The sequence below is a fragment of the Notamacropus eugenii genome, chromosome 1, assembly GCF_028372415.1.
Source record: "Notamacropus eugenii isolate mMacEug1 chromosome 1, mMacEug1.pri_v2, whole genome shotgun sequence".
Taxonomy (NCBI): domain Eukaryota; kingdom Metazoa; phylum Chordata; class Mammalia; order Diprotodontia; family Macropodidae; genus Notamacropus; species Notamacropus eugenii.
This window is the reverse complement of record NC_092872.1, coordinates 590,680,870-590,705,716: the sequence shown is the minus strand read 5'-3', so window position 1 is coordinate 590,705,716 and position 24,847 is coordinate 590,680,870. Positions and strand designations below refer to the sequence as shown.

The 24,847-nt window shown below is 37.2% G+C and overlaps 1 protein-coding gene across 18 annotated transcripts in view; it reads left to right on the top strand.

Annotated features, from left to right (window-relative positions):
* Window positions 1–24,847, top strand: part of KIF16B (kinesin family member 16B) — a 550,717-nt gene that overhangs the window by 340,709 nt on the left and 185,161 nt on the right. The window contains exon 27 of one of the 18 annotated variants that reach the window (XM_072634502.1): window positions 9–24,847. The exons of the other annotated variants lie outside the window; for them this stretch is intronic. Coding sequence (XP_072490603.1) covers window positions 9–155 — 147 coding nt within the window. The 3' untranslated portion in view covers window positions 156–24,847. The remainder of the gene's footprint in view (window positions 1–8) is intronic. 18 annotated transcript variants of the gene reach the window in all.

The window sequence follows — 24,847 nt, the reverse complement described above, 5'->3', positions numbered from 1 at the left end:
TTTCCCAGAGAGCCATCCCATGTAATATCATCGTTTTAAGAATAAGAGAAACAAAATTTGATAGTAGATGCCATTTTCCAAACCCACGGACACTCTCACAGACTGAGGTATCCTCTCATGTCTCCTTTTTGTTCTTTGTAATTTTACCACATTAATTTTCTATTATTTTGTAATTCTTTTCATTTACATTTTTAATTGTATATGTTTTTTTTAGCTGTGCTTACTTCATTTTACATCAGTTCAGGAGTCTTTTCATTCTCTATCACCTTGATTTCTTACATTGCAATCATATTCCTTGACATTCAAGTACAATTTGTTGAGTCATTCCTAATTAATGGTTATCTACTTTGTTTTCAATTCTTTCCTAGTACAGAAAAATATATTACTATAGATAGCTTGGTTACATGTTACCTTTCATGTTATTATTTATGTCCTTGGGGTATATGCCTAGCAGAATAATCATTTAGTCATTTTATTTGTCATTTTATTTACATAATTTCCAGAATGGTTGTACTAATTTACAGTTCTACCAGCAATGCATTAGTATACCTATCTTTCTACAACCCTTCCAACATTGACTCTTCCTATATTTTGTCAGCTTTACTAATTTTCTGAGCATCAAGTGGAACCTTAGAGTTATTTTGATTTGTATTTCTCTATTATTAGTGTTTTAGAACATTCTTCCAAATGATTATTAATAGCTTATTGAGCTTACAACCTAATGGAGGAAGATAACACACAAAAGAAAGCTGAAAAGAGAAGAGGGGAGAAAGATTGAGAGGAGGGGAGAAGATGCATGATGCCAGGGCGTGGTGGAGAAATCCAAAAAAATACAAAAGCGCTATAGCTTGTGATAAATGAGAAGATTGTGCTAAGCCCCTTTCCTAAATAGAGGCCCTGTAGTCCATTGTCCTGCCCTTCAGTCAGAAGCACAAATGATACTGATAGGATGTGAGTACCAGAGAGATTCAGTCTTGCAAGATAATGAAATTTCCCAATGATGATTTTCCTGGGGAAGGAAGGCATGATAAGGAGGTCCAGAAACCATTATACCTGATAGGAAATGAGGAGAGCAGAACTTCAGAGTTCAAGATCTTAGATAGGGAGCAATTTTGAATGATGACAAGGGCTAATGTGTGGCCATGACTTTTGGTGGTGGCTAAAATGAAGTGGATATGAAGGTCACTGCAAATGAATGGTCAAAGCTCATTCTCATTACCCAGCTAGAGAATTTGCTTGCTTCCAAAGAGAAATTATCTTATGGATTATGGATTTGTCTTATGGTAAGAATGAGATCATGCAAGTGAATATGAAAATCTGGAGGATTTTTTTGCCTAATCTGCACCCAGTTTAGTTATTTAAATAAATCTTCAGTGATCACTTAGGGGGAAAGTGCTATATAAAGAGCACAAGTTGATAAGAATACTCAACAAATCAAGCCAACTGCCTACTTCGCAAGAAAAATTGATCCTTCTGCTTTAATTAAATTTGTTCATCTGGAAAGACAAGGAACCTAAGCATGATGTACAAGAGTGTAGATTCTGTATGTGGTACATTTGCAAAATGAGTGCTCTCTAAGGCTTTTTTCCTGTGACTTTGGATTCTCCTTTATCCAGAGTTGAATTTAATCTAGAGGCTCTATTCCACTGTTGATAGTTTAAAATCAGGATCTGTATTTATCACTTTGGGGCCTTCTCCTTAATTGTTAAGTGCTATAAAGCTTTAACTTAGTTTATTAAAAAAAATTTTAATATTTCTTTCTATGCTTGGACTTCTATTTCTAAATATTTCCCATGACTATTATTCTTTTACATTAGTCATTGTATAATTGTTTCTCAGGCTCTTTGGGTTAAGAGCAAATGTTGCATCTCACAGACAGAAACACATGAATTCACTTTAAATCCATTTCACCTAAAGTAACTGAAAATATTTCTGAATATTATATTCTTTTCTAGGAGCATGTATAATTTGACCTTAATTTTAATGGAAAGTTAATTCAGAACTCTTGTGTTAATTCTCTGAGAATAGTGTGATATTTTGATATCTTAACTAGTCTTTGTATATTTTCACCTTGAGTGAATATAGTTATTCCCTCTGAACTTGGCCATTAGATCATCCCACATGACCAAGTTAGAATGTTTAATATTCGTTCAGCAAGAAAGGCAACATGGAATAAAGAATATACAGTTGTCCTTGGAACTTGGTTTAGGGCCAACCCCTGACATTTATTGCCTGTGTGACTCCAGGCAGGTCATTTAACCTCACAGTGCCCTACAGCTTAGGCCTCCCTCGAAAATGATAAGTGGCAGAGAGGATGCTAACGTTCATTGGAGTTTCACCATGAATGATGTCATCATCCTCTATCTGTATCCCTGCCATTCAACAAAAAGCTGTTCACCTCTCACTTGAGGTACCATTCTATGAATATCAGAGATGGTTCTTGCCCTCAAGGAACTTATAGTGTAGTAGGGAAGGTAAAATATATGCATAAATTAGTTCAAGGTAAAACTAAAATGTAATATGGATGGTTGGAAAAGCATATATTATTTACATGTAAGTAAGAACATAGTGCTTCTAAGTGCTGGGCATACAAATACAAAAGTGAAGATGGTTCCTGCCCTTAATCATTCTAATAGAAAAAACCAACAAATAGAGGAGAGTTGTGGCATATGTGAGAGGTATTATACTTTGGAAAATTATTGGAATGGTAAAAAGGAGTCATAGGGGAGTAGATTGGTATACCCTTTCCAGTAGCAATGACAGTTAATTTGATTATGGTTCTAGTACTATAAAGGAGGTATGGGAGGGGGAGGGAGTGAGTATGAGGTGGAGAGGGTACCATGTTTAATTTAGCAAGACAGTTGGAGAAACGGTGGCCAAGGAGCTAGAGCTGGCATAATATAATGGGTCCCATGAGGAACTCATGAATCAATCAGTGGTCTAGTAGGTGACTGGTGACAAAACAGCCAGGGAGTAAATGATATATTCATAAGATTAGTATAAGCAAAATATTATTGTTCAGAGTAGGCAGAAGTTGTTTTCAGTTAGGACGATTAAGAAAGGTTTCATGGAGGGAAATAGCATTTGAATTAGAGTTTGAAGGTAGGATTTTGACTAGCTGAGAGGTAAGAGAAGGTTTTGTAGGTATACACATGATTAGAAGCATAGGGCAAGTGTAGGGGAAGCAAATAGCCAAGTTTGGCTGAAATGTAAGGTACATGTGAAGAAATGATTGGAGAGGATGACACAGACCAGCAGGGGTGGAGAAGAGAGGGCCTTGGACACTAGTCTATGAACATAATTTCAGAGGCACTTAGAAATCTTTAAAGGATTTTGAGCAGAAGAACAATGTGATCAGAGCTGGGAAAGTCTATTTGGCAAAGATGTTTCAGACACTGATTCCATGATAGACCAGTTAAGAGACCAGTGTTAATAAGAACCTAAACTATAGTGATGAAAGTAGAGATGGAAATGAGGGGATAGATTTGAGGGTAGATTAGGCACATACAATTGAGATGAATTTAATGAGCAGTCACATGTAGAAAGGGAGGGAAGGAGTAGCTAAATATTATTTGAAGATAGTCGGCAGAAATGACTAGAAGGGGAGTGATGCCAATAATCTCTCCTCCTACTGCCTCCTAAAAAATAAGGATATGATGAGGAGAAGCAATTTTTGTTAAAAATGTAAGTTCTGTTTTGGACATGTTGAATTTGAGTTCCCACTGGGGCATTCAAGTAAAGATATCTAACAGAAAATTGAAGTAGAGCTTGGGGAAAATGTCAAGGATAGAGCATCATTTGCATAGAAATGACATTTGAACCTGTGGGGATGAGTAAATTCACTCAGGGAAAGTATGCAGGGAGATGAGAACAGAGTTAAGATAGAGTATTGGTAGAATATCTTCATTTAAGGAATGGGAGAAAGAAGAACATTCTTCCGATAAGAAAATGGTCAGAGAGGTTTGAGAAGGGAGACATTCAAAGGAGCAAGGAAGCCAGTGGGAGTTTCAAGAAGTAAATAAAATATTACACACTGCAGAGATAAATGACCATGGGTCAAGAAGGTAGGGGCAATATTTCTCTACCCTTATTTATCAGAAATAATGATATATTCCCTAAAAATATGCAACAAGAAGAAAACAAAGAGGAAAATAATTCATACAGGCAGAAAATAATCCAAATGTGTCAAGAGTTAGAAAGTAGACTATAACAGAAAAAAAAGATGGATCATTGACTCTTTGGAGGTAGAAAATAGATTTGAAGTTCTTTTCATGCAGGATAGATCTGAACCTTTCTGAAAAGGAAGCAACTTCTGTGTTCTAGTGAAGGTTCCTCAGGTGCCATTAGGAGAGAAGGCTTTCCAATACTGATCCCAGGAAGAGAAGCTGAATTGTGGTGATTGATGACTTCTGGCCAAAGGGCACCAAAGCAACTGTACGTTGACCTTATGTGAACAACTGGAAAGTATGCTTTCTTCCTAGAGCTCCTTTTTGGTATGTGATAGATAGCCTCTTGAGACCTGGTAAGCCTGAAAAACATTTTCGGTGATTTATGTGGGAACAAATGATATAGCCAGAAGGAATCTATAAAGCATCTTAAGGGATTATGAATTCTTAGCAAGAAACTGAAGTCCTTAAGTGGTATTTTCATCAGTGCTACAAAATAAAGGTAGGAGCTTTAGAAAGAAATCAGGAATGTGAAGTGAACTTGGAGTTAAGAAGAAAGTGTTAGAGAATGGGGATTTGTTTTTCCGGACCAGAGCTCAAGGCAGAAGAATAATGGGACTCTTAGCCAGGATGGAAGTGGATCTTACAATCACTTGAAGATCTGATGGAGGACTAAGGTAAAAATAGAAGGAAAGGGGGAAAAGTTCCCACATGTATCTGCCAAGTGGGATGCCATAGAAAATAAAAGATAAATCAAAAGAAGAATTTTAGTGGAATGTCTGATAATTCACAGAAGATAATATCAAAGCAGAGGAGAAATAATAATAGTGACATTAAATCATAAAATTTTAGAACTGAGAAGATTTTTTAGAGACCATCTAATCCCAATTTCTCATTCCCCACCCACACCCCCACTCTTCCCTCCCTCCCCCTCCCCCCATCTTCTTTTTACAGCTGAGGAATCTTGTGCCCTAAAAGGTTAAGTGACTTGCACATGATCACTTAAGTAAGAGGGAGACTGTGGGTACACTAATGCTGAGAGTATAGGGAATATATTATGGGTGTGGGGATCAAGACTGGACCTATCATTGTAGTGTAAGTTGGGAACTCTAGGGTAAGAAGTTTGCTTTACCAGTGCAGGTCACACTTTCCCTGCAATTTAAAGTCTTAGATAATTGCTTAGAGAACTGAAAAGTTAAGTGACTTGCTCAGAGTCACACAAGTTAAGTGTCAGAGATAGGACTTGAACCCAGGTCTTCCTAGCTTCCAGATTGGCTTTCTCTCCACTATAGCATGCTACCTTCTATCTCTCTATATACTTACATATAATTCATCAGAATTATTTCTGCTAGTATCTCCAGAATTTCATTCTTGAGAGCTTATCATCTCTCCTGGGCTGACCTCTGCTGCAGAATTTTAGTCCATACAATGCTGCCTCCCCTTCCTGGGCACCCTTTGAAATACAATCACTTAAACTCTGTGGCTTATTAACAGTCAGGATTTCCAAATGTTTTGACAGGCTATAACTATGGACCATGTCTAACAATTTATATGTAAACTTAAAGGTTTAAGTTCACAAGGGTTCAAAAATTCAGGGGCATAAATATAAGTGAGTGATAAATGACCAGACAACATTTTCTATAAGGGGAAATGGGAATTTCATTGGACCACAAGCCCAAATGAGCCACCCCTCACCCCCCTCCCCCAAAAAAGTTAATGCCATCATAGGCTGCTTTAAAAATGTTCTGTCTAGAAAAAGGATAATTGAAATGCCATTCTGCTTTGTCCTGGTCACTAGACCATGTTTTAGAAATTGACAAAAATTGTCCGTTTGTCAGTTAAAATCTACAAAATAAAGACCATGTAGAAGAGAGGCAATTAGGATGAGGAAAGACCTGGGGTAAAGACCATGTCAGACACTATTGACCAGGATGGTCAAAGACATCAAGATCCTGCCATAACAGGGTTGTCCAGGTTTAATCTGGAGAAGAAGGACATGATAATTGTCTTTGTATATTTTAAAATTTAACTTTCAATTGATGCCTTTGTTTTGCATGCCATTCATTTCTGAATCAAGCAAGCATCTTGATACAGTGGAGAAAGTGCCAACTCTGGAATCAAAGGACTTGAGTTCTAACCCTATCTCTGAGGATTACTCCTTGTGTTACTGAGGGTATGTCACTTCAGTTCCCTGGACTGTAGTCTCCTCATCTGGAACAGGAGTTTGAACTCGATAGCATCTAAGGTCTCTTCTGGTTTTTTGAACTATGACTCTATCCCTCCCTTTGCTCCTTATAGAATGAGTTGCCTAGTAACTAAGATTTTTAAAAGAAAAAGTTTCAACAGAACCAACCAACACATGGACAGCATCTAACAGTCTGAGTTCTCCATACTCAAACACTCTACTTGTGCAAAAAAGGAAGGCGGTGTCTTGTCTCATTTGAGGGTTCAGGTGTGGTCATTGTAATTCCGCAGTATAGCATTTCTTTTCATTATTCTCTCTGTTTACCTTGTCGTAGTCATTAAATACATTTTTTCCTGGTTCTCTTTACTTTCCACCAGTTCATATATCTAACATTGTTTCTCTGAGTCCTTCGTTCTCATCTTATGGCACAACATCTGATTACAATTCCTATGCTACAGTTTGTTTAATCTCACCACCACCAATAGGATTCTGCTTTGTCCTTGTCCTTCGCAGCCCCTCCAATGCTGACTTTTTCCATCATTTGTCAGCTTTGCCACTTTACTGCAGATGAGGTGAAACCACAGAGTTATGTTCGCTTGTGTATCTCTTGTTTGTACCCAGCCTGTGGCAGAGCCTTCTGACCATGTACTGGTTGGATCGGCCACAGCTGGCTGCACAGTGCATTGATCCTGACGTCATGATGTCATTGTGGTCCTCTCAGAGCATGAAGCGCAAGCAGCAACAGCATATCTCTTATTAAGCCCTGGGAATCCAGAGAAAGGCAGAAACAACACCAGGAACCTGCCAGTGAGGAAGGGCGGCCCTCATTTGTGCCAGAGCACCTACAAAGCATAGGCAGAAAAGGGCCATTTTTAACACAATTAGAAAACTACTTATCTGTAACCAAAAGCTCTTATTATGGGGGGAAAATCAGATTAGCTCCGCAAAATACAGGGATAAAACCAAGTTATTGAGCCTGCACAAGTAGAGTTAACATGTTTTGTTTTGTCCTATTGAAACTTCTTCAAAAAAAAGGTACTGGCTTGAACGTAGGAGAACATGCAAAAATAAATATTAACGTGGAAAATGTACACAATTACCTCAGTGTTGTAGATAATATGCTGACCTTAGTGGAAAAGACCTGTATTCAAGTTTTGATTCTTACATATAACTGGTTCTATTCTGACATAGAACCAGTTATTTGACTCTAGGCAAGCTGCGTAACTCAGGAGTCTGGGTAATTTTTGAATTATGCAACAGATGCTAATCCACGTTGATAGTAGAAGTTCTCTATGCCAATACAATCACAGGTCAAGTTTAAAACAAACAAAAAACAGTCTGCAAAATACTGTATTAGTGGCTGAGGAGATAAAACCATAGTACTGTACCTCCCCTTAAAGAGCTTACATTCAGCTTCACTTTGGCCGTTTTCCCTCCACCCTCCCTACCAAGCCTGGGAGACTCTTTCTAGTAAGAAGTAAGATACTCAGCCCTGAATCCCCAAAGCATAACCTTCCCTTTGTGCTTCTCTCCCAATTATTATCAAGCCCAACCTTTTGGGGATCCACGTAGTGCCCAGGTGTTCCACTCCCTCATCTCTAAGACTTCCCACCAGAGCACTCTTGCCTAGCCACCATTCCTTTAGAAGATTCTTCCTCATTAGAATTTAAGCCCTTAATTACAGGGACCATCTTTTCTATTTGTATTCCTAGTGCTTTAATACAATGGTAAACCTTTTACTAAGTGCTATTTCAGTCAGTCATTCATTTAGTCTGGCATTCTGGGGGATAAGGGGACAACATGAATACAGATTAGTTAAAAAAAAAACTCTAGGAAGTTAGATACAAATTACTTTCTCGGGGGAGGATGCTAGCAACTGAGAGCATGAGGCAGGGCCTCATGGAAGGGCACTTCAGTTGAAGGAAGCTCAAGATTCTGTGAGTCATAGGTGAGCAGAGAGGGCACTCTGTTTTTTATTGTATGTATTTTTTTCTCGAAGCTTGCTGACCATGTGGTGTGCCCATGGGTGAGTGTGACCAGAAAGAGGATCAGATGCCCCTCCACACAGAATCTGCTCGTGACTTTGCCACTGCTTCCACTTTTTGCTTCTGGGAAAGGACTAAAGTCTTTCCTCTTAGATACCAGTTCTTTGTGACACCTTTGCTGCCCCCTAGTTGCTGCTGCCCTTTCTCAGCGCGGTTTGAAACAATACAATAGCAGTAGCCTGCTGAGGACTCCCTATCCAGAATCAATCAGAAAAGAATCACAGCCAGCCTATGCCTCATAAACAAATTTGAGCAACAAGCAGGTTTCTTTTTGCTTTTTATTGTAGCAATCCTAGAAGTTGGAGGTGGGAAGACTAGGGGGAGGAGAAAACCAGTTACCACTGGCTGCAATATGCTGTCACCATGGCTTAATTTTAGGCTATGGAGGATTAAAATGTCAGCCATCTAGCCTCCAGCATTGTCTGTCACAAAGTATATGTCCAGTTTATTCTATTTAAATAATTTTTAAAAGATATTCTTTAACTGATTGGAACAAAAGGATACCCTTTTCTTGTAAACTTGTCAACTTTTACCAAAAATGATTTTTTAAAAGTTGCTCTTGGATGTTCCCTGGGTGGTTTACCAAGAATCACTGGAGGATTTTCTTTTTAAAGCTCTGAAGGCATCTTAGAGATCCCCACTTTATCATTAGGAAACTGAGGCTAAGAGAGATAAAAGTAAAGAGCTGCCTAAAACCACTCAGTGAATCCATGTCACTGCTGACATTAGAAACCAACTGTCCTGATTCCTCTGTCTGTGATTCTGCTTTTAAATTGGTGTCTCCCATATCACTCACAGGCAGTTTAATTTACTAAAATGCCATTAATTTGGAATCAGGCAACCACCAAGCATTTAATTAAGTGCTTGCTGTGTGCCAGGTACTGTGCTAGGTCAAAAGAAAGTCCAGCTCATTATCAGAGACTGGAATAAAGGAAGATATAATGAGATGATGTCAGCAGTTGATCAAGTAAAAAGGGAGAAAAAAGGTAACACGGGACAAATGGTCTCAAAATTTTTGGTGATGTGTGAGTAAAGGTTCTCACTTTATAAAAGAAGGCAAGTTAGTGCAAAATTACAATATATTTGTATTTTATGAGAATGAATTTTGAAAAGAACTGTTAATATTGCTTCATACTTTTTTATCCAGTAAAAATCACTGAATGCTATTCCTGGATTATTGGAAAAATCTACTTTAATAGTGTTGACCTGAAAACTTGGTTAAAGAAAAGGCAACAGGCTAAATGCATACATTTTATAATTTAATTAATTAATTAATCAATTCTGTTGGGATTGGAAGCTCAATTCCGTGTGGACGGTCTCGGGCGGGTAAAAGTGGGACTTCTAAATCTTAGAGTCTTACGAGGCCCTCCATGAACAGCGGGGATTCGAGAAGGTTAGACTGAGCTAGCTCGGCTAGCTCGGGTATTTCCGCCTCTCCCCGGGAGATACGTGATGGGTGGAGTCTCCCTGCCCTCGAGATTGTCCCGGATTGGAGCACACCTAGTTACCTAACAGCATGGTATTGAGATGCAAACTGTGCGGCTGAAGATTAAGTAGGATTGAGGAAGCCTGAAAGCTCTCTTAGCACGTGTGGAGCCTAAGAGGACAGTAGGGCTCCGCTTCTTTTCTTTCCTCTCTCCGCTCCCCCTCTCTCCCCGCTTGTACTTCTACTTCCAATCCCTTAAGCTTAGCCTCCTTAGGAAATCTCCCCCTCTTCCTCCTAAGGAAGATTCCCCTGCACTTGTAACCCAGACCCTGAAATAAAGCTCAACCCCTGTTCGACTCTGGAACGTCCTTTCTCTCATATGTGCATCCGGCGTGGCCAGCCGAAGACCTCGGAGGTGAGGTAGGAAAGACTCGGGTAGCCCAATACAGGCCTCTAGGCTTGGCACAATTCCCTATTAAAGACAATGGTAACATAATGCATTATGGAGCCAGAAATGTTCTGGCTACCCAGTGCAGAAATCTTCTGGTTTATATACATTTTGTGGTGAGAAAGGAACTCTCCTAGTTGAACAAATCATAAATTTAGTAAGACAAGACAATTAACAAAACAAAGCAATGTCAGTTGGGCTTTGCGATTCCAGGCTGTGTAAACATATGTCTCTGTGACATACAATAAGAAAATCCCACCAGGCTTCCTGTCCTAAACAGGTATTCGAAATAGCTGACACAGGAAAGGGTAAACAAAGTTTCAATTGAAATTACGACCTAAGATGTCTATTCTTTACCATTAATATGCCATAACATAGTATGTGTCTGTAGATAACAAGATATAAAGGAAAGTCCCATTATTCAAGATAGTGTCTTAGGTTAAAGGTCTCCTAAGGAATGTAGAGTCAGCCTTGGCTGGCTTTTGCTGACATAGGAAGAGGCATTCTCTGAGTTTGCTTCAGAGAGAACAAAGAGATTATTCCAAAATTTTATATTAAACATTATCAATAGTTACAAATTAACTAAGTTTTCTAGCAATATATTTGTCTTAGCAACAGATGGCTTTTGCTACATTTGTAGTAATTTTGTGCCAGCAAGACTCCAGAAATATTTGTGAAGGTCACCCAAAAAACCTAATTGGGAGGCAGGATACAGATGCACCTTCCCATTTGGGCATCTGGATGTTATCAGTGTCCCATCCAGTACATCCATAGTGCTGCTTGTAGGCTTCAGTGAGGAGCCAGTAGGTAGTGGAATATTGAACATTAGGCCTAGTTCTATCCCCTGTGAAATGAACATTTTCTCCCACATTCTCATGTTAGTTCTTCACTAAGATTAACTCATTGCTATAGGATAAGGCTCAACTCTAAGGGATGGCAGTAACTTGGAATTTCTTAGAACATTTCTTGTGGACATTTCTTGACTTTTTCCATCTACTACAGGAATTCATATTATTTTAGGTAATGAAAGAAGCTTTTTTTTTTAATTCAAAATGGTAAAAATTCATATAATTTTCTTGGATTCTGTGAAAATTCCTACAAATGTAGCAAATACCCTCTATTGGTGAGCCAAGTATGTTACTGGAAAACTTCATTAATTTGTAACTGTTGAGTGGATTTTTCTAATAAATCAGGAACAGCATTCAGCAATTTTGATTGTGTAAGAAAGTAAAGAAACTCTGAAAATGAAAAGGGTACAATTTGCAAGAAATTCATAATCTTGTCACCAAAATAATGATCCACATAGGCTAAATATTATGCCTATCAATTCAGGAAGGTAATGTTCTTAGTTAAAGTTCTCATGAGGACTAGTGATGGATGTTAGCATTACTATTTGGTTTTGTGTTCCCATAAAATGGAGGGCTATGCAAAACACACACAACCTGAGCTTACCAGAATAATTACATTCATTCACCTTTATTTACTGTAATTTATAAAGGCTGTTTTAATCTTGATTGTGCTTCAGCTGGATTTGAATCTCACCTGAAATTAGTAGTAGTGGCATTATTCCTTCAGAGCCCTTTGTGGAGCTGTGCATACTAGGTTAAGGTACATTATTTTCCTTATTGTTAGCTGAAGGCAACATCTGCTCAGAAGTATGTGAAGATGAAAGAAGAACATCCAGAGCCCAGGGGAGAGTGGACCCAAGCTTAGAGTTGTCCTGTGACCAAGGGATGACTCTCAGGTTCTCGCAGTCCTTTTGCTAATCTTCCAGATGTTCCTTGTACGTATGATGTCACAGTTCTCCTTAAGATTTGACAGGTCCTCCCAAGCTGACAAGATTCAAATTTGGACCCAGGATGAGCTCTGTGTCTTGTCTTTGCTACGTCTTAAGAGGCTCATCGTTAGGTAGTTACCTACCACATGATAGATTTTTTGACCATATCAACGTGGGAGGGACTGTTTCCTAAATTGAGAAGAGCATTTTGATCACTCATGGTGGAAGAAAAGACCACAAAGATGAAATCACAGATCTTTTGAAGCCCTGAAATAAGGAGGCAGTCTGGAGGCAGTCGCTAAGTGGTTAGTATCAGTCCATTACCATCCATTGTCAATATCAAAGAACATTCCTGAGGGAATCAAATAGGTACATTTTGATGCAGGAGAAGAGGCTATAGACCATGAAGCTCCCTTTGGGATTAGAAGAATACTGAATTGATATTGGTTTGTTAAAAGGGGACAAGATGACTCTAGAAGGAAATGGGAAGTTCAGGAAAAGGTGGGGTGAAATTTGACTGTAAAATCCACTTAACAATCCTGTCTAGAGCATTTATTTTCTTAATTGTTCAGGCAACGTAATTACGTAACACCAGGGGACAGCATATTATCCTACCTTTAGCATAGCAAAAACAGTACACATTTCTGTTAGCACTTTACAATTTATAAAATGTTTTTCTTGTAATGGTCCCACAATGAGGACTGTGCAAGCATTGCTTTGTCCATCTTATACAGTGAAAAACAAGTTCAGGACAGTTATGCCTGTCACCTATGTCCACACAACCAATAAGTACCAGGGGAGGGGGAAAGGGGTGTTAAACCAAATTTCCTGTCACTTGCCAAGTCCAACTAACTTTATACTATACAATATTACATCAATCTCAGAAAAGAAATAGTGCTGGCTACTTTTAAACTAGCATAAGGACTGGTGATGGGTGTTAGTGTAAATTAATTCAGCTCAGTGTGTGAATTGGAGGTTAATTCGAGATTCATGTGTCATAATTTTGGATTTAAGTGTGTTCACCTGTTGCTCCTGATTGCTTTCCTAATGAATACCGATGATTGAGGCTGAGCAGAAGTGACAGGGCCACCTAATCAGAGCTCTGACTGGACAAACTCATGGGGCATTCTTGTGATTGCTGTGAACTTGGTTATTCTAGTTAGAGCAGTGCACATGAAGCTCAAGGATATTGTCCATCTTTCCATTATTATCAGATACTGCTGGCAGCAGTAGAGGCCATAGGTGAAGAAACAGTTCTCCCTCTCAGTCAGAATAGAAGGTGCCTCAGGGAAATAAACAACATTGAAGACTAGAAACAAATTGCCTGTCAAGGAAGCATCTTGTACAATAAAAATCTTTAGAGTGGTAGCTGGCACCTTGTGGTGATAGGAACCAGGCAGAGGTCTATTGGGGAGAAATTTCATTTAGATTTCTGTGGGCAGACATGGAGCCAAACAAATACATCCATGCAGAGAAACAGATTTCAAAAAAGAGAAGATAGGGATGGAAAAAAGAAAGAAGAGGCCCACCAAACTCAGGTAGTACAATTTCTGAGGGTTTTTTTCTGGTACATTCAAAATAGCATCCTGTATTTCAGAGTTTAATGACATAAAGACTGTGGACAGTTACAATAGTGGTCAATACATTTGCTATCTTTTGGAGCCCTATGGGTGCTATAAAACATGGGACTTGCCCAAAATATTCCTTCACGTACATAGCATATCTCTTATTCCTTTCTTGATTTCTTTCTCTTATACATGCAGTCTTTCTTAAAACATTAGCTTCTGAGTGTTTTCATTTGAAAGTGTTAGGTTAAAACATTCTTTAAAGGAATATAATACTTCTCTAGTAAGTGATTCTTTGATCCCACCTTTTTTTTTTCAGCTACTAAGGAAATTTTCATTTACCTCAACATGAAATCAAGTGGATCATTCAGCTTTTTGACAGTCACTGTTATGTTTAGCTTTTACTGAACACCAACAGGAAAATATAGGTGCTTCCCAGGATCTAGAAACTCATACTTGACTGTAAAAAGGGGGAGGGAGAGCTTCCTAAAAGTGTGAGTCAGAAAAGACTTCCCCTCCTGTCCCAATTCTAATTTTCAACTGACAGTAATTCCTCAGAAAACCTCTCTTGACTGGCTAGTTTTTTTTGTTTTGTTTTGTTCCTTTAACAGAGGCATTGCAACTCTAAGGGAAAGAGCCCTGAATTTTAGTTCAGAAGCTTGGATTTGGGTCTTGTCTGTACAGCAGTACTAATTGTATGATCTTGAATAAGTCACTGAGGATTAGTTCTGTCATCTATAAATAAGCCAGTTCAGCTAGATTAAATCTAAGGTTCTTCTAGCTCTAAATGGTTTTTTTCTGTTATTGGTTAGTCAGAGGACCTTTAGGGTGTCTCATTTACATTATCACTTAATGTATTTCAGGGTTTGTGGTGAATAGTAAATTACTGGTGGGAGAGAAATAGTATGAAAAGGGCTAGGGAGTGTTTCAGAAGCAGCAACAATTAGTTCTGTCTGTAAGATATATTAAGTAGGTCCCTAGACAAAGACTTGGGAAACTAAAGAGGAGATCCCCACAACTTCTAATTTAGAAAGTAAGAAATGCTTGAAGCAAAGTGCCTTGAATGAGTAGTTTATAGTTAAATAATCCGGCACCTGGTCAGACCACAAGTGTAATACTGACTTAAGCTCTGGATGCCACATTTTAGAAAGGGCATTGATCAACTGGAGGGCAACCAGGATAGAGAAGACCCTCAATATTCTACCATGTGAGGCTAAACTGAAAGAATTATGGATAGTTAGCTTAGGGGAGAAAAGATGGGGTGCGACAAGGTAGCTATGTTCAAGTCTTTAAAAAGCTGACTTACAAAAGATGAGTTAGATTTGTGTTTTCTCAGAGGGAAGACCTGGAAGAAATGGATCAAAGGTAAAAAGAAGCAAATTTAGGTTTGATAGAAGGAGAAAACAACCTGAGCTATCCAAAAGTGGAACAGGCTGCCTTGGTTTCCCAGTCCCCTAAAATCATTAAGCAGTCTATATGACCACATGTTAGGGCATGTTTAAGAAATGTTTTCTCAGATACTGGTTGGACTTGATGGCATCTGAGTGCGGTCCCTTCCAAGACTTAATTTTCTAATATAGGTAAAGATCCTTTCCTAAATTGTGCTTTCAACCATAGCATCTTTGGGAAAGTATCTTTTCCCTTTGTATTTACTTATAAAAATCTGTGCCATTGTAAGCTTGGTCCTGTCAAGAAAAAAAATCTGATTCCCCTCTCTAATTATCAAGAAGGGTCAGGAGATATCGGATTAACGTGGTTAATAGTAATATCACATTATAATAAGAGCTTCACGCGTGTAGGTAATAGAGAAGAGCAGAATGGCTTTTTGCTCTTAGACGTCTAAGGTCATGCACTTACTTTCTTTAATAACTAACTTTCCTTCTGTTTTCCCTAGTACATGGTGACCTTCTTTGGAGTACAGTCATCCTTTGTAACCATTTTCTTTTCAAAAATGAAGTTGACTTTAACCTCTGGTAACCCACAGTTGGGTTTCTTAATATTAGGTGCTAAAGGAAGTCTTGCAGAGAATACATTCACATTATGCTATCAAGCCTCTGCTCCAGAAGGCATTATAAACCATCTCAGGTTTACTACAGCTCAGTGGGTTCGCAGCTGAAAAGAAACTTTCAGACACTGTTCATAAGAAAGCATCAGTCTGCCCTTTTAGCATTTGCTGAACCACCAATTGGGTAGAAAATAAGTGCAGAAGCATGGTGTAGTAGAAAGTGTGCTAGACTTCCAGTCCAGAGACCTGGGGTCTATATCCTCTCTGGCACTTCCTTGTGCAATGGCTAAAAGTCACTTAACTTGTCACAGCCTCAGTTTTTTCATCTGTAAAATGAAATTAATAAAAATTTCACTGTTTTCTAGGATTGTTAGAAGGAAAGCACTTTCCAAATGTTAAATCTTCTAATCCCTCATCTCCTTTACTCCGTGGATCTAGTCATTTGCCAAATCTGGCCTTTCTCCCTCCCCAGCATATCTCACATCCATCTCCTTCTCTTTTCTCACACAACCACCACCCTAGTTCAAACCCTCATGATATCTCATCTGAACTGCTATACTGGCCTACTCATTGATTTCTTTGGCCCCATTCCAATCAATCCTTCTTAGAGCTGCCAAAGTATTTTCCTAAAGTGTAAGTGACCATATCACCCCTATACGCAATAAACTCTAGTGGCTCCTTATTGCCTCTAGAGTAAAATATAAATTCTTGTTTGACAATTAAATTACTTTATAACCTGACTTCCTACTGCTCTAGCCTTCCTACAGGTTGTCTCCTTCATGTAATTTACAATATACCCATACCAGACCACGTGCTACTCCTTACATGTGATGCTTCATCCCCTCTCTCCACAACTTTGTACTAGATGTCCCTGATGTTAGGAATGAGCTCCCTCCCCATGTCTTCCCTTTGGAATTCCTCCTTTCCTTCAAGACCCAGCACAACTACTACCCTTATATGTAGTCTTTGTTAATTCCCCCAGGAATTAGTACCCTCCCTCCTCAGATAATTTTATAGTCATTTTGCATATGTTCTGTAAACTTTTTCATATTATCTTTGTCTTCCTTCCACTACTATATATGGTATACAATTAACAAATGTTTGTTGATATAGAAAATTGACTACTTGTTATCTTATGTATACGGTATTATCTCACAGTCTAGTATCAGTCAAGAGAAAAGAAAATGTAGGTTGTTTAGGGACAAATTTTGGGATCTTTCTCATGCATGGAAGGGAGGGACTAGTCAATTCTTATAATAAAGAGACATCCTAGGGGTAAGATAATACAATGGGTCATCCTCAATTTTAGTCATTACCAAAATATTAAGCCCTTTCTCTTAAAGAGAACCTGAAAATTTTTTTGAAATGAAAAAGTATTGCTAGGGGCAAGTCTCTTGTAAGCAAAACTGTCTAGAAAAAACAGAGATGTTGGAGAGAATCCTCGGTCAAAGTACAAGTTGGAGAGCTTTTGAGGTCACTTCCAACACTAAGAATCTGTAATTCTTCAGTCATAAAGTTAACAGTGAGACCTAAGTAGGCAGAGGATTGGATTGACAATTGATCCTGTGGCACATTTGGATAAACATAAAGGGGTGAAAATCTTAAAAATACCTAGAGGAAAAGATTATTCTATTCAGAAAAAGATCTTCTATCCCCTCCAGGTATTATCCTATACCTCACCTACCATAGTCAGAGAGTCTAAAACTTACCTGTGCTCATTGCTTCATCTTCCTCATCTCCCCCTGACTTCATATCCCTTTGTATCCTGACTTCAATTCTCATCACTTTGCTGAAATTCTCTTTCCAAAGGTTACAAATGGTATCTTTTTAAAATTCTAAATTTAGACATTTTACCTAAATGGTAAATCCAGGCTGTGTTGTTTACTATTTATACTTCCTTCTGGCCTTTGTTCTGTTATCTTCTCTGAATTTTTTTAACTTGCTGAAATGAACCTGTTTTTAAAATTTTATTTTCCTTTTTTCCCCCTACTCTCCTATATACATTATGAAGTGAGCAAAAGGGAAAAAAAAGTCTTCATAACAAATAGACACAGCAAAGGCAAATTCCCACACCAGCTGTCTGAAAACAATTATTTTCTTCTGTATCTTGACTCTGTCTTGGAAAGAGTGGGTAGTGTACTGAAATCATAACGCGTGATTGCATTGATTAGAGTTCGTAAGTCATTCAGAGTTGTTTTTCTTCCTGATGGTGCTATTTTATACACTGTTCTTGTTCTGCTCACTTCCCTCTGCATCAGTTCATGAGTCTTCTCAGATTTCTCTGACATTGCCTGTTTCATCATTTCTTGTAACACTGTTATATTCCATTTCATTTATATAGATAATATAGTTTCCACTTCTTTGCAACTACAAAATAAATTGCTATAAATATTTTTGTACATATGCATTATTTTCCTCTTTCTTTGATCTTTTTTGGGGGATATTGGCCTGTTGGTGTTATCTCTGGGTCAAAGAGTTTGCACCATTTAGTGACTTTTTTGGCATAGTTCCAGTTGGCTTTTCAGAATAGCTGGACCAGTTCACATCTCCACTAATAAGATATTAGTATTCCTTTTTTCCATAGCTCCTCCAGTAATTGTCATTTTCCTTTTTATAATCTTTGCCAGTCTTAAGGATATGAGATAGAACCTCATACTTGATTCATTTTAATTTACTTAATTATCACTTGTCTGGAGAATTTTTCATTTTTTAATTTAATATTTTATTTTTCCTCAATTACTTATAAACAGTTTTTAATATTAGTTTTATTAAATTTTTGCATTCCTAAATCTTTCCCTCCCCTCTGTCTCATTGAGAAGACAAGCAATTTAATAAAGGTTTTATACACAAGTAGTCATGCAAAACATTTCTATGTTAGTCAAGTTATGAAAGAAAACAGATAAAAAATAAAAACAAGAAAAATAAAGTAAAGAAAAAATTTGCTCCAATCTACATTCAGACTCCATCAGTTCATCTCTGGAGATGGATAGCATTTTTCATCATAAGTCCTTCAGAATTGTCTTGGATCATTCATTGTGTTTCTGAGAACAATTAAATCGTTCATAGTTGATCATCATACAATATTGCTGTTACTGTATATAATGTTTTCCTGGTTCTGCTCATTTAATTTTTCATCAGTTGATGTAAAGCTTTCTAGGTTTTTCTGAGAGCATTCTGCTCATCATTTCTTCTAGCACAATAGTATTCTATCACAAACATCTACAATGTGTTCAGCCATTCCCCAACTCGTGACCATCCCCTTAATTTCCAATTCTTTGGCACCACTAAAAGAGCTTTTATAAATGTTTTTTGTATATATGGGTCCTTTTCCTTTTTGTTTTTCATCTCTTTGGGATGTGGATCTAATAGTGATATTGCCTGGTCAAAGAGTACATTTTTTAGCCCTTTGGGCACAGTTCCAAATTGCTCTCCAGCATGTTTGGATCAGTTCGCAACTCTACCACACAGTGCATTAGTATAGCAATTTTCCCACATCCCTAACAATGTTTTTCATTTTCCCTTTTTGTCATATAAGCCAATTTGATAGTTGTAAGGTGGTACCTCAGTTCTTTTGATCCCCCTTTCCTCTTCTCCCAGTTCATTCCTCTTTCTTGACCTTTATTTTTTTTAGGTAATAGTCCCATTATATTTGACTCACACCTGTGTTCTCTGTCTATTTATATTCCTCCTAACAGCCCTAATAATGGGAACATTTTTAGGAGTTACAAGTACCATTTTCCTGTATAGGAATATAAACAATTTAACCTTATTAAATCTCTTATGATTTCTCTTTTCTATTTATCTTTTTATGCTTCTTAAGAGCTGTATTTGAAAGTCAGATTTTCTATTCAACTCCAGTCTTTTCTTCAGGAATACTTGAAACTCCTCTATTTTGCTGGATTTAATTTTTCCCCCTGAAGGATTATACTCACTTTTACTGGGTAGGTCATTCTTGGTTGTAATCTTAGTTCTTTTGCCCTCTGGAATATCATAATCCAAGCCCTCTGATGCTTCGATGTAGAAAGTGCTAAATCTAGTGTTATCCCAACTGTGTATCCAAGATATTTAATTTTTTTCTTTGGCTACTTGCAGTATTTTCTCTGACTTGAGAGTTCTGGAATTTGGCTATAATATTCCTTGGAGTTTTCATTTGGGGAGATCTCTCAGGAGGTGATTGGTGGATTCTTTCAATTTCTACTTTTCCTTCTGGTTCTAGAGTATCAGGGCAGTTTTTCTTGATAATTTTTTGAAAGATGTTGTCTAGGCTTTCTTTTTGATCATGGTTTTCAGGTAGTCCAGCAATTCTTAAATTATCTTTCCTCTATCTATTTCCCAGAGCAGTTGTTTTTCTAGTTAGATAGTTCATGTTTTCTTCTATTTTTTCATTCTTTTGATTTTGTCTTATTGTTATACCCCATAAAATCATTAGCTTCCATTTGTCTAATTCTGATTTTTAAGGAATTACTTTCTTCAATGAGCTTTTTTATCTCCTTTTCCAGTTGGCCAATTCTCATTTTAAAAGATTTCTTCTCTTCAGTGAATTTTTGTATATCTTTTCTGCTTTTCAGGGCATTCTTCTCTTCATTAGATTTTTTTGTGCCTCTTTTATCATTTGGCCTGTTCTATTTTTTAAGGTGTTATTTTCTTCAGTAACTTTTTTTTTCATGATTTTCTTCCATCATTCTCATTTCTCTTCCCAATATTTTCTCTTCCCTCTTACTTGATTTTCAAAATCCTTTTTTAACTCTTCCATGGTCTTTGACCAATTCACAATTTTCTTTGAGGCTTTGAATCTAGCAGTTTTGCCTTTGTTGTCTTCTTCTGAGTTTATGTTTTGATCTTCCTTGTCACCATGGTAACTTTCTGTAGTCAGAATCTCTTTGTGCTGTTTGTTCATTTTTCCAGTCTCTTTCTTAACTTTTTACTATGCTTAAGTGGGGCTCTGCTTCCAGAGTGAAAGGGGCACTGTACTTCAGGTTTTTTGTGCAGTTTTTTTCAGAGATAATTCTGGGGACCTATAAGTTTTTGATTCTCCCAAGGTAGTATAAATCTAGGAAGTGGTGGGTTTACTATTCTCTTGGCCTGTATTCTGGTCTGTGAATGACTACAAGCATTCTTTTCTCTCCTAGAACTGTGACCAGGGTCCTAGCTCCCCTGTGGCAACAAGATCTGGTGTACTAGTGCTCCTTCTTGCCCTAAGACTGAGACCTCAAGCTTGAAGCTCAGATCCAAGTATAGGCAATGCAAGAAACTGCTGTCCCTGGTTACAGCAGAGGGACCCCTGTGATCTCTTTGACCAATTTTCTGACGCCCTTTCTGTCTGTGATTTGAGAGTTCTAGCAACTGCTAGTGCCACCACTGATTCACTCACCTCCAACACCAATTGCTGTTTTGCTGGGATGTGGCCTGTGCTAGATTGCATTCCACTCTCACCTTAGTGCAATAGATCCTTCCTACTGACCTTCTAAGTTGTTTTGGGAAGGAGAAGTGTTTCACTCTGTCCTTTTCTTGGTTATGCCATTCCAGAATTTGTTGTGAGGCATTAATTAAAGTTGTTTAGAGAGGTTTTGGAAAGAGCTCTGATGAGTTCCTAACTTTTCTAAGCCATCTTGGCTCTGCAAAATTTTCAAATGTTTGATAACTTGTATTTCTTCCTTTGAAAATTGTTTGTTGCTATCCTTTCACCGTTTCTTTGTTGCAGAATGGTTCTTGCTTTTATAAATCTGAATCTGTTCCTCAAGTATATTAAATATGAGACTTTTGTCAGAGAATCTTACTAAAAAGATTTTTTTCCCTATTTTTATTTCATTCTGAATTTTACCTGCATTTATTTAGTTTGGGCAAAAATCTTTTAATTTTATGTAATTAAAATTTCCTATGTTATCTTCTATTATCCTCTCTATTCCTAGTTTCATCATGAATGTTTGACCTAACCAAATATCTATATCTGAAAGGTAATTTCTTCCTTACTACTCTAATTTATTTAAAATGTCATCTTCTATGTCTAAGTAATCTAATTATTTGAAATTTATCTTGATATATACCCTGTAAGATGTTGGTCTATACTATATTGCTGCTAGATATCTTTCCAAATTTCTCAGTAGTTTTTCTTAAACAGTGAGTCTTTGTCCCAGTAACCTAGAGAATTTGGAGTCACATACTAGGCTACTAGATTCATTTGATTCTTTATGTTCTATACCTGATCTCTCCCTCTGGTCAAACTTCATATTTTAACCAATACTAAATCATTTTTGTAAGTACTGCTTTGTACTGTAATGTGAAATATAATATTGCAAAGCCCCTTTCTTTTCCACTTATTTCATTATTTCTTTTTTAGCTTCTTGACTTTTTTGTTCCTCTAGATGAATTTCAGTACTATTTTTTCTAGTTCTATAATCCTTTAGTGGTTTGTTATGGTACTGAATATTGTACTGTAATGCTTTATGCATGAGCAATTAATATTTCTCTAATTATTTAAGATTGTATTCCTGGAAAGACTTTTATAATAGTATTCATAGGGCAGAAGTGTGGTGGCACACACCTAGTTCCTGCTGCTGGGATGACTGAAACTAGTAGATCACTTGAGTTCTGTTATGCAGTAATATTAAAACTCATCCTGTACTTTCCTGGGTGTTTTTTTAAATTGTATCTACATTTACTGTATGTAGCCTAATCTGAAATCATGATTGTTATTCCTGCTTTTTGAGTTCAATTGAAGCATAACTGATTTTGCTTCAGTCTTTCATTTTAATTCTAAGTGAATCTTTATGTTTCAAGTATATTTCTTATAAATAATATATCTGTGGATTCAGATTTATAATCTAGTCTACTGTCCTCTTCCATTTTCTGAGTGACCTTATGCCACTAACATTCATGGTTATGATTGTGAATTGTGTTTTTCCCTCCATCCTGTCCTTGGTTTTTTTCCCTCTCCTCTTGCTCTTTACAAAGAAATTAGAGAGGACTTTCTTTAACTTTTGTGCCAATCTGTTTTCGTTTCACTTCCTGTTTTCTCTTCTTTTGTCCTACCTTACTTAGGCTTTTCTTTCTTTCCTTTCAATGCCCCTTCCATGTTCCCTTATCTTACAGGAGACCAATCTTGCTTCACTGGTGACAGTTTTTTTCTAAGTGTTCAGATATCATCTTTTTAATACCCTTTCTAAAAATTTTCCTGAAAATGTTCCTCAAAGTCTTTAGTCTAAAGTTCTCTAGAATTGTGCTTTCCCTCTTTTTTGAAAATTGTGACCTTTTCTTGCCTCCTGCCTGAATACTCTCCCATGATTCTTCAGAGATTTCTGCTCACAGTGGTTGAGGGATCATGTCTTCAGACTTGTTCCTTCAGATATAAATGGTGGTCAGGTAAGTCTAAAACCACTCTTTTATGTTTATTCTTGCTTATGTGTCCCTCTGAAAATTCCCTAACTCTTGTTATCTCAGCATTTGGGAATAATCTTTTCTTTGATTTTTTAGTACCCTACAATGACTACTTAACCTACTTAAGAAATACAATCCTAAACTATAATCTTTGTTTCTCCCAAGTCTCCCATTTATTCATATTTGCCTTCTTCCCAAAATCAAGTCTTCTTTAGATCAAGGAAGATTCTTTGCTTTGGGGCTTCTCAAAAAATTTTTCCTATAATTCTTTCCCATGATTATAGTACATTAAATTAGATGAAATTCAACTATTTCTTTCTTTTTGACCATTATTACTTCTTTCCAACATATACATACACACATACACACACACACATATACATATAGTGTCTGTATTTTGAGAGTATTTCTGAAAAAAAAAGCAATGTTTAGAATTTCAATTTCCTAAAATTCCATACTATTTCTTAACATTTGTATTTGTTGTGGAACATTGCGTATCTATGTTTAGGTAAACTTAGTTCTGTCTCTGTCAACTGAAATTAAATTAACTGAAATACACCTGAATTTTCAAGAATATATTCTAGACAACCAAAAATTGGAAGACTTTTCCTATTTCTAATTGAGATTGGCTACTTCACATTACTTATGAGAAAAATCATGGTTTTAGAATGAGAAAAAGCCTGCTAATCAAAGTTAAGCATGGTGTGATAAAGTAAGCCAAATTTATACTAGGTAGATTTTGTGTGTGTATGTGTGTGTGTGTGCACATGTGTGTGCGTGTGTGTGCACACGTGTGTGTGTGTGTGTGTGTGTGTGTGTGGTCTAAAAGATTTCAACAGCTTCTTACTAGTAGGGACTAGTTCTAAACCTTTTATATCAGAATTACTGGTTTAGAAATGATGAGCATAAATGGTAATTTGACATGTTACATCTATTTAGATCTTTTTTTCTCCTTGATACATCTTACTGATTTTTCACTTTTCTACAAACTTGTGAAAAGGATACTATTTTCTCTCTAGCTTTTATCATCTAGATAGTCCATAGGCTTCTCCAGTTCATTTAAAGTTGGGTTTTTTTAATCATCATTAAAAGGTCCAGATATATTTTATTATAAAACACCTTCATTTTATTATCTTTGTCAATATGGGAAGGAAACTTTCCCCTCTAACTCAAAGTGTGCGTATAACCTTTGAAGAGTTATAAATTGTATTGTGGAAAAGTTTTGATCTGGCTTTTTTCTTCTCACATCAAGTCTCATCTCTATCCTCTGGTGGTCAGCATTGATGTAAATAACTCAAATCCCCAGATAACTCTTTTAGAGCCAAGATAGGGCCATAATTCCTAGAGGCTTCCTGCAGGAGGGAAATTTGGGGAAGAGAGCAGTGTCTTTGAGCCAGTTGGGTGGACTAGAATCATCTTTGTTATAAGAAACAATCTCCATGTTTCTGGTCAGGTTCACCACCACACAATTCAGCTATGGGATTAGCTCCTCTCATGATCACAGAGCCATTTGCCTGTGAGGTGGAAAGAAATTCTACAAGGAACTTGATCTGAAGCACAGTAATTTGCACACAAATAATCAGTAGCCAAATATAAATTAAAAAGAACCAAGACTCATTGAAGAAATAGCTTACAGTGACTCTTCCTTTGTAGCACATGATTATTTATTATTCAGTTTCCCAAGGTTCCCCACATGATCATTACTCAGTGTTTTGTAGTATTTACTTAGTGTGAAGCTAACGGAGACTCAACCAAAGGGAAGTTATCAGTCTTGGTGTTCACAACAACTGTGTTTAGTATAAAAAAAGATTTTCTTACAATAAAATACATCTTGGCATGGGCCCACCACAATCTGA